The sequence below is a fragment of the Limulus polyphemus genome, unplaced genomic scaffold, assembly GCF_000517525.1.
Source record: "Limulus polyphemus unplaced genomic scaffold, Limulus_polyphemus-2.1.2 Scaffold1920, whole genome shotgun sequence".
Lineage (NCBI taxonomy): Eukaryota > Metazoa > Arthropoda > Merostomata > Xiphosura > Limulidae > Limulus > Limulus polyphemus.
Genome location: NW_013667530.1, coordinates 163748 through 173720, shown reverse-complemented (window position 1 = coordinate 173720; position 9973 = coordinate 163748). Strand labels below are relative to the sequence as shown.

The 9973-nt window shown below is 32.4% G+C and overlaps 1 protein-coding gene across 5 annotated transcripts in view; it reads right to left on the bottom strand.

Annotated features, from left to right (window-relative positions):
* Positions 1-1417: 1417 nt before the first annotated feature.
* Positions 1418-9973, bottom strand: part of LOC106465358 (disintegrin and metalloproteinase domain-containing protein 11-like) — an 82155-nt gene continuing 73599 nt past the window's right edge. For all 5 annotated transcript variants that reach the window (XM_022393232.1, XM_022393229.1, XM_022393230.1 and 2 more), the window contains 2 exons: positions 8459-8599; positions 1418-2672 (listed from right to left, as the gene is read on the bottom strand). In XM_022393232.1, coding sequence (XP_022248940.1) covers positions 1646-2672; positions 8459-8599 — 1168 coding nt within the window. In that variant the 3' untranslated portion in view covers positions 1418-1645. The remainder of the gene's footprint in view (positions 2673-8458; positions 8600-9973) is intronic.

Below are 9973 nucleotides of genomic sequence, written 5' to 3'. Positions count from 1 at the left end.
AATCTTGGCAGGATGATGCTTTACACAAAGTTGGATTTTGTTAAGGGTTTCAAGGTCAAAGTATGAAAGTTGCTGGGTTTTTTAAACAACCATGCTTTTCTCTTGGTCAACGAGATGCAGGATGTTCAAGGATGGGATCACTTCAAAGTCTTTAATTGTTGGTAGATGGCAAGCAAACTGCAAATGTTATTTATGAAGAAGCTTTGTTATAATTTTAAAACTTTGAGATAAAGTTTATGTTCAAGTTATTACTTTGAAATATATGATTGCTGTCAAACTTACATTGTTTTAATTAAGTTTACACTTTCCCCGTCAGTTGACGGGTATTTCAGCTTGTTTAAAATAAAATAACTACAAACACCGAACTGTGTGTTCCAGTTCACAATGTCTTACTTCTAAAGCTACCGTTCACCTTCTACAGCCAGTTGCAGAAAAAAAGCAGCAGGTTTAAGGGAAGGCTTGATAAACATGAATGATAAAGGGTAGTTTTGAATTAATTTTTATTTTAACTGTTTAGTTTAGTAGATGGAATTGCCTAGATGGACTAAGAGGTCCCTTGCTGCTCTTAAATACTATGTTTTCAGTAACCTGTATTTATTATTCTTAATTTTATTCACTTTGGATCAACTGGTTTTTCTTACCTGTTTTAGTCCTAGTTTCACCTGATAATTGGAGCTAATGAATAATGGATATAGTTTAAATATAATAGATGGTGTGTCCCACCACTGTGTAGGTCTTTCTACCACAAGTACCAGTCTTAAGTCACTCACTGTAGTGTTTACAGAGATTTTACTAGTTTGTCCTGTATGTCGAATGTTATTTGTTTTAGCCTCATTATATAAATTTTTTTTTTAATTATCCCAGTGAGGGAATGGCTGTCGTGTCACAGTTTCTACTCATTGGATGTTAAAATTAACATAATTATTATGTTATCTTGATAAACACACAAATGTAGACACACACACACACACACACACACACACACACATAGAAAAATCTATGTAAATCTATTAGAATATATATAATATTCTTCCTCATGGAAAATTTTGTGGAAAAATAATAAGAGAAATGTTCCTTTTGCACTAGCCATAAACACTTACGTTGGATAATAAAACAGTAATCCAGAGGCATTTACCAGCATCTTAAATAACATACAAATTTATCTATATTTTCTGTACTTCACTTATTACACAGTTTCACTCTGTAATCAAATTCTATGCAATGCTGAAAACAACAACAACAATATGATAATAAGATAGCTCATAAGAGTCTTGAAATTCTGTGGTTATATCTGAAGTGAACAAGATCTCAAATTTAAAGAAACAAAAGTTTCTACTGATACTTCTATCAATTATGTAAGATACTTCTCATTCATTATGTTACATGGCAAAATGTATTTGTTGGCTGTTGTTTTTTTCAATTATTTTAACACCAGAATTACATTACATACTTCACTATTCCTCATCTAACATGCACGTTAGTCGAGCTAAACATGTTCAAGAAATAATAAATATCAGTAAAAAAACAAATAAAAGAATATATTCAATACAAATAATAAAAAGTATTAAATATTTCTTCATAAAAAAACTCCTCAAAACTTTAGAGACATCACTCAATTCAATCTAAAGAGAAGGGGCAGCCTTAGTCACACTTTATATTCAGGGAACTTTTTTTTAACCTTTTTTTTAGCAGACAAATGTGGTGTAAGTCGAGGTGGAAAACTTGGCGTTTGTGGTACATTAACCCTACCTACTCGAGACACCATGGGATTGTAAGTTGTATTTTCATCATAAGAAGTGGAATTAGATTCTTCTGAAGGTGGGCTTGGGAAGTAATCACTGACATCTAGTTTAAACAGCTTATCAGGCTGATGGTGAGAGTTCAAATTAGGGAGGGTGAGAATTTCTTCACTTGCACTACGTGCTACTTGAGGTGATGCAGATTCGCTACGATCGTCATCTGCATCATTTTCATCACTTCCTCTATCATCTTCATCATCTTCCTCGACTTCTTCTTCAGGCTTATCTGGATATGTGGTAAATCCATTGTTCACTTGAGCAACTGGCATTCTCTTCTTGTCTTTGGGGGACAGTCTCCCCTTCTTTCCTATCAAGAAACGCACACTGGGATCTCTTTGACTCTTTTGTTCATCCGACTTATCTGGTTGGTAGTGTCGATCAGCTTCTGGTTCACTGAAACGAATATCTTCGGAACCTGCTGGAGAAACATTCTCAGCAACTTGATCATACTGACGAAGCAAGTCTTCCAGATTTCGAATCCTAATCGATCCACATGGTGGAACTGTATCCTCTCTCTCACTATCACAGGCTTTGATATTATCTAAAACTGACTGGAATGGGTCAGTATCAGGGGTACTGGATAAAGGTTGTGCAGACTCCTGATTAGGGCTTGATAAAAATACTGCTGGATGATAGGATGCTGCAGAATGCAGAGCCTCCAAAATGTCCTCATGGTACCCATTCATGTTCTTCAATGTTTCAGAAATATGATTATCGGTTTCTCTAGTTGAATCGGAAAGCCTAGTGTCATTCTTCTCTGGAGATTTTGAAAGATCATTGTGAGGTATCTTAATAAACGTGGAAGACTCCCTGCTAACTGGAATAGATTCACCAGACTGTTGTTGTGAATCTAGAGACTGAAGCTTGTCTCCTCTAAAATATCAAGATATGTATATATAAATATACATCCAAACAGTAGAACAATAAATAAAATAAAACCAAAGTTTAAAAAAATAGATGAAAACTCAAGGAAATTCTGAGATAAAAATAAAATAACATTGATACTATGAAACATTGATATTTCTGTATAAAAATATTTCACTAAAATCCTATCACTGAAACTTTCTAAATGTAATTTTTCTTGATACACTATATTATTAATATACTAAAAAAATCGGAAATTTGCAAGAGATAATCAAAGGAGCACAAGGTTTAATGTCTGGAATTTTCTTGAAAGTTTAAGAAATAATTTAAACATGTAAAAAATGTGAGTTAGGTGAGAGTACATTAACTGGATTGTTCATTCCTTATAAAGTTAACTGGTTTGCTAGTTCAGCACTGTAAGATTTGAGTTTGTGTTTTCAAAAAAGTACAAGAGATGTGAGAAGTATCGTACATATAAGAAAATTAATAAATATGTGGAATTTCTATATGGGTGTTATTTATTTGTGAAGTCAGGATCATCAACACTTACATAGAACTTGTAGAAGTTGTACTTGTCAAACTTGTAGACAGAGAAATAAAACTTCTGTTATCATTAAGTTACCACTCTTTTTACTAAATAATCTAAAAAAGAACCCTTTCAACAATAGAAATTATTACAATACTGGTGTCAGAAGTGTGATTATTTTGGTAAAAATAAAATAGAATCCAAACTGGACTTCAAGATGATGCCATGTGTTCAAAATGAGATTAAAAACTATAAGAGAGAGATAAAAAAATTAAAGATCAGGAAGAAAGTTACAGAAAATAAAAAGATAAAGTAAGACAAATGAATTTAAGGTAGGAACTACAAAAACAAGATTTACAGAAGAATAACGAACAAAAAATCAACTTGACTTGAAAATAAGGTTGAAGAAGTCATAGGAAGTGTACAGAGGAAAATTAGTGAAGTTAAAACGATTGTCAATGAAGTAAAAACAGGATAAAAGAAGTACAGAAATATAATAATAACAAGATTCAATAAACCATAAGAAATGTACAGAAGGATGTCAATACTAAGATAAAAAATCTAGAAACTGCACTGGCAAATGCAATGATCAAACTAGCAAAGCTGAATCCCAAGAAGTGTGAACTTTTCCATCAAAAGGTGAGTTTCCTGAGACATATTCAGCAAAGAGGGAGTGTCTACAGAACCAACTAAGACTGAACGTATTCATAATTGGCCAACACCATAGGCCTTAAATAAGGTAAGACAATACCTTGGGTTGTGCTTTTACTGATGCTGATAGCTTGCCCTCTACACAAAATATTAGAAAAAGCAAACAAGTTTTCCTAGACTATTAATTGTGAAGAGGCATTCAAAAAACTGATGAAGAACTCATTATAACTTTGATACTAGCATACCCAACTCTTTGACAATCACCTATACTAGATAAAGATGCCAATCCCAATGTTGCAGTTGGAGCAGTGCTATCACAAGTACAGCATTGGAAAGAACATAAAAGGAATACTAAGTATTGTTTGAGCCATGAGTCATTTCCATCACTGAACAACAATGAAGTGACTTATGAAATTCTGCAATTCAGAAGGCTAGATGGCATTAGAAACTTCAGGAGCACAACTTCAACATTGTACATTGCCCTGGACAAAAATCATGAAAGTGTTAATACATCATCCCAAAGACCTTGTATTACTGAAGACTGTAAACACTTTGAAAAGAGGGAAGCATAAGACAATCAACTAAAGTGCAATGCAGCAGAATCTGTGAAGATACATCCATAGATGATTATGAAAAATTAATGCAATTCAGTTCAAATGAAAGATGCCAGTGGATCAGAAATGGTTCAAAATGACTACTGTGGCAAATAGTGGTTCAATACAGCTGGCAGAAAAAGATGTACTAATCACAGTGGGTTATTTTATGTCTTTGAAGAGATCTGCTAGGTCAAAGTGAGAAGATACAAGTGAATAGCAGTTATGCATACAGTCACTACAATCAGAAAAACTCCACTTCCACAACCTTCCCATAGTTAGACACATAGTTCTTAAGACACTAGAGAAAATATAAGAATGCCTCTACTGCATTGAATGCTAGAAATCTGTAAAGTACTGATGTGAATCATATGAATTATGCTGTGAGCAAAAACCGTTCATAGAGAAAACAGTATGGAGAATTACAGCACTTGAGAGAGTTGCTGTTGATGTTCTTGGTCCTCTACCACAGAGTAACACTGGAAATAAATATATCTTGGTAGTGACAGGCCATTTCTTTAAATAGTCATAAGCATAAGCTGTTATTAACCAGGAAGCAGTAACTCTAGCAGAGAGATTTGTCAAGACAATTGTTTCAATATATGGGGTGCCTATTGAACATCACTCGCATCACAGATGGAACTTTGCTAATATAATAATGGAATAATGATAAAAATAGACCAGGAAAACAGCCCTTTATCCCTCTCCTGATGGAATGGCGGAAAGATACAACTACACACTTTTAAATCAATTAGCATTTGATTTGGAAGAATATCAAAGAACATTGTACCAAGATCTTTCACTCCTACTCAAGAGTTATCAACCATCAACATGTGGAACTACAAGCAACACAACAGCATCACTGATGTTTGGAAGAAATCTATAACTAAAACTGGGCCTTTTGTACACACACCCTGAGGACCATTAGTCAGTAGAGTTTTGTACAGAGTATGCAGTGAGACTAAGAAACACCACTGATGGCATACATGACTTTACCCAGGAAAGATTTAAATCAACTAGCGATAAAATGAAAAAGACTGGATTTCACCAAGGTGATAGGCATGGCCATACAATCCATTCTACAAAAAAAAGGACTGTATGCAAAGTTAAGTAGACTTTGGGAAAAGGACACTATGCTGTACTTAAAAGATTCAGTTTATAAAAAGCCAAAGGTCATCCACCATGATTATATTTGGAAGTACATCAATAAGTAAACAGCTAAACAGTTCAATTCAAAGAACCTCACCATAGGCTAATCAACACATTGAAGAGCCAAAGATTCCTGTCAAGAACACTTCCAAGGTATAGGGATGGAGCCACCAGTGGGTTCTGTTGATCATTTACTTGAAGAAAACTTCCCAAGTAAACAAGACAAGTGTTGATAAGGGGCAAGAGGTCATCCCATAATCTTACCATAAGAATGGAAAACTACTAAAAAGATTTGTTGACTAAATATCAGAAAAAAGATTGTTAATCAGAAATTTTTATTTTTCACACAATTATTGACTGTAATATCTATGTTTATGGTTATCATGTTTAACACATTTATTTTCTCTATGTAATAGGATTGTTAAAGGGATTTCACAATCAAGGGAGGGGCAGTATTATATTCTTTTTGTTGGTTACGTAGACATTTATATTGACTTTTTGCCAGAGGGATTGTTAATTTCAAGTGAAGAGTATACTTGAAATTTTTTTGAAAGTTTAGGAACTAATATAAAAGTGTAAAAGCACAATTAGGCAAAATTATGCTGTTAATATTTTTATTGATTATGAAAACAGTGCTGTAAGTCTTAAGTTTGTGTTTTCAAAGTACTAGAGATATGAGAAGTACTGTATGTACACAAAAATTAGTAAGTAAGTGGAGTCTCTATTGAGGCATTATTTATACGTGGAGTTGGGCCTGTTTAATTACATGGATCTTGTACAAGTTATATTTGTAGAAACAGAAAGGTTTTGTTATAATTAAGTGGACTGGACTTTGTATCATTCCTTTAAATGAATAATTCAAAATACATTGTTACAATAACATTATCTCCAATATTACAATAAATTTAAATATGAAGAACTCTTGAAAGTTAGTATTTATTAAAGCACTCCACATACAAAAGGATAATTTTTTGATAAAAAAAATGGACAAAAACTTTTTCATTATAGTTTTTAAAAATATGTGTACCCTTATAAAACAAAATATTAAAACAATGGAAAAAAATAACCTTGGCAACCACACATTTGTGAATAACAATCTCTTATTTTAGCTTCAATTTCAATGATGGAAAAAAAAAAGGTACAACTCTAACATGACAGTGTGTTTGAAAGATATATTATTTCACATTATGATTATTATTCAATAAAAAAATAAGAAATGCTCTTCCAAAATACATGATTTACCAAGTTAAGATAAATTTTAAATAAATAAAATTAATACTCTGCAAAAAACTATTAAAGTGAAGTATTGTTTCATTGATGTGATTTTTAACTTACCTTTGGTAGAAATTACACAAGTTGAAATCAATGTAATTAGTAATTATTGAACAAATGTGACAGTCAGCAGCATGTAAAAAATTATTTTAACATACGTCCACAGATAAGAAAGGAGCCTTAATTATTTCAATTCAACATTTTAGGTTGTATTTAAAAAAGATTCTGCCCAATGGTTTCTTTGAAATAAAACTTTTTTTTAGTTACTAAACAAAATGTTTGTGGAATACATTTTAAAATTATGTTTCATTCTATATATACTGGGAATATTACACTTTTAAATAGTCTGTACTTGGTGGGAATGAAACAGATTTTAATAGGGTAAATGTTTCAAAGAAGGAAGGCAGCCAGGCAGACCAAACCACAAGGGCTACAATGGGATTGACTATCACTCTTATAATACACCCACAGCTGAATCTGTTGAGCCTGTCCAGTGGTATCGTGATAACAGTGCTAACTTTTTGACCTACAAACTGGCATACTAACCACTAGAACATGTCAGAGATTCTTTTATGTCATACTTCGTAGTAACTACACGTCTGAACATTGAACAACATACATAAACTTTTAAGAATATACTTTCTTTTATATTAAGTTAGAATTAAGTATTTGGATGGAGTACACATACTCTAAAATTATGGCTTCTTTAATGTCATTCTTAACAAGAAATACCAAAGTCTTAACAGCATAAATATACTTTTACATGACACTTCTCTCAGTCATCTTTAACCAAAGTTGTAACGGTTCAATTCAGGGGAGTAAGTACGACTTGAATAACAAGTTCAGGGAATAAGCACATTTTTGGGGCATAAATTGTGGAAGTTACATATGTATCAGTGAGTTAAGAAATCGCCACATGAAAATTTTTCTCCAGTGTTCCTTACAGCAAGAAACAATCTTGATCTTAGTGTTTTCAACTTACATCAGTAGTGCATGAATCGTTTTATTCCATCTACAATTTTAAACATGTTTTTTCATATGCCTTCCCACACACCCCATATAACCGATTTGTGTATGTATTGTACATGTCATTTTCCCCATGCTAATTGTTGCTATTATATTACTTAACAGTAGTAATATTCGTACGATGGTTTTTGAGATTTCTTTATTTTTAAATTTGTACTTTCAGTTGTGTGCCCCCCCCAACTCTCTGTGCTCCCCTTGGGGGCATACCCCACAGTTTGTGCAACACAGATCTATATAATCAAATTCTATGTGGAGGTGGTTTCACTGATAAGATTGACTTCTGAATAATAGCTAGAAGAAAAAAACATTAAATTTTCCATTTTCTTTTAGTTAAATCCGTTATAATTTTTCCTCCTACATAAATGCTACAGTATTTTGTGACATTATGTACATATTTTTTGTGCTAAGATGTATCACAACCTTCAGGTGAACCAGTCAGTATTTCTCTACCAACAGCACTTATGATACCTTTGTATCTACTCCACAGATTTAAAAGAATTATCTGTGTGATTTGCTCTACAAATACAAATTCATATAAAGGCCAAAATACAAAAAATAACAGTAATATTGAAACATACTTATAAGTTGGCAAGCTTCCAAATGTTATCATCCTGTTTGCTGATTGGTCTCTTTCTGTTGGTGTAAGGTGGGAAGGCATTTTGTGGCTCCGAGCTTTGTCATGGCGTCTAATGTCTGGTTTGCAACCTCCATTTTTCTTCCTGCATACACAAGTTTTACATGAAGGATATCAAAATCATCTAGATAAACTTATACTTTAATTTATATTATTCTGGTGCATGGCATATTGAAACAAAACCAAACAAAAAAATGAATTATTATTATTTGCTTGCAATATCACGTAACCTGGGACAACTCTAGCAAATCACCGAGGTTAACATTTTCTCAGAGAATCACAAAACATTTCTGATCTCATGTCTATGTATGCAAATGAAGCAAAAAAATATTCAATGGATGAAAAAGCTTGCTTACTATTTGAAGACCCTTCTCAAGAAGATTACATTTTTTATCTAATTCTTTTGTGGGCCAATGTCCTCAAAATGTTCTTTTTTAATGTTATAAAACAACTTATCCACATAATGAGGCTCGGCATGAATTTAAGAAAGATTTTTTTCATAAAAACGTATAACCATTATTTGATGTGCACATGCATTATGTTAAAATATATTTTCAAGTGTGTTTTAGCATGTATTAAATTATTATTCTAGGACTGGCTATACTTTAGAAAGAAATAATATTTTTTGTTATTGTAGCCTTTTTTCAATCTCTGTGTGTGTGTGTGTGTGTGTGTGTAGGGGAATTTCTGTAAAAAAAAAAAGGTTTTCAAAATGGATGAAGATAAGTTCTGATTACTTTACAAATCTAGTTATCATTAACACATAGAAATGCATTTAATTTATATATTATAAAAAAAAGCTATGGTTAATATTTCAGTAATATATCTGAAATACATTTAAAATGCATTCTGATGATACGAGATTACACATAATGACATGTAGAGAGATTCTAAGTGTACATGACTTGTCTGGAGGTAAAATAATTCAATTAACTATGGAATAGCAACATCAGTACTAAATCTATGTAATTATTTAACTTATTCCTACGATAAACTTGTTAAAAAAAACAATGGAACCATTAATTTTTTTTATCTACTGCCGAAAGAAGGTTATTTAAATTACTTTTGGAAAGGATAATTGGGTTTTACATACTTGCACATATTTTGCTCATCAATTACGTTTTGCTTCAACTTCCTTCCCTGCTCATTAATAATGACACTGTCAATGTTTTCTTACTCTTCTTGTGCAACTTTTCATAAATTATATAAATGGTTTCTAAGCACAAGTTTAAGCAGAACAAAGGAACATAAGATCACTGGAGCTGCACTGAGGATTTGACAGTTATATGATTAGACAGGATTGCTGTGGTTTTAGTTTCTCTGGTGATCTTTCTCATGAAAACATTTTGAGATGTAGTCAAAAGCTTGCACTTGGACTAAACTAGCCATTAAACACAATATTCCTGTCAACGTCAAATTCTCATAAAAACCTGGCCCTAAATTAAAATCGTTACTAAAC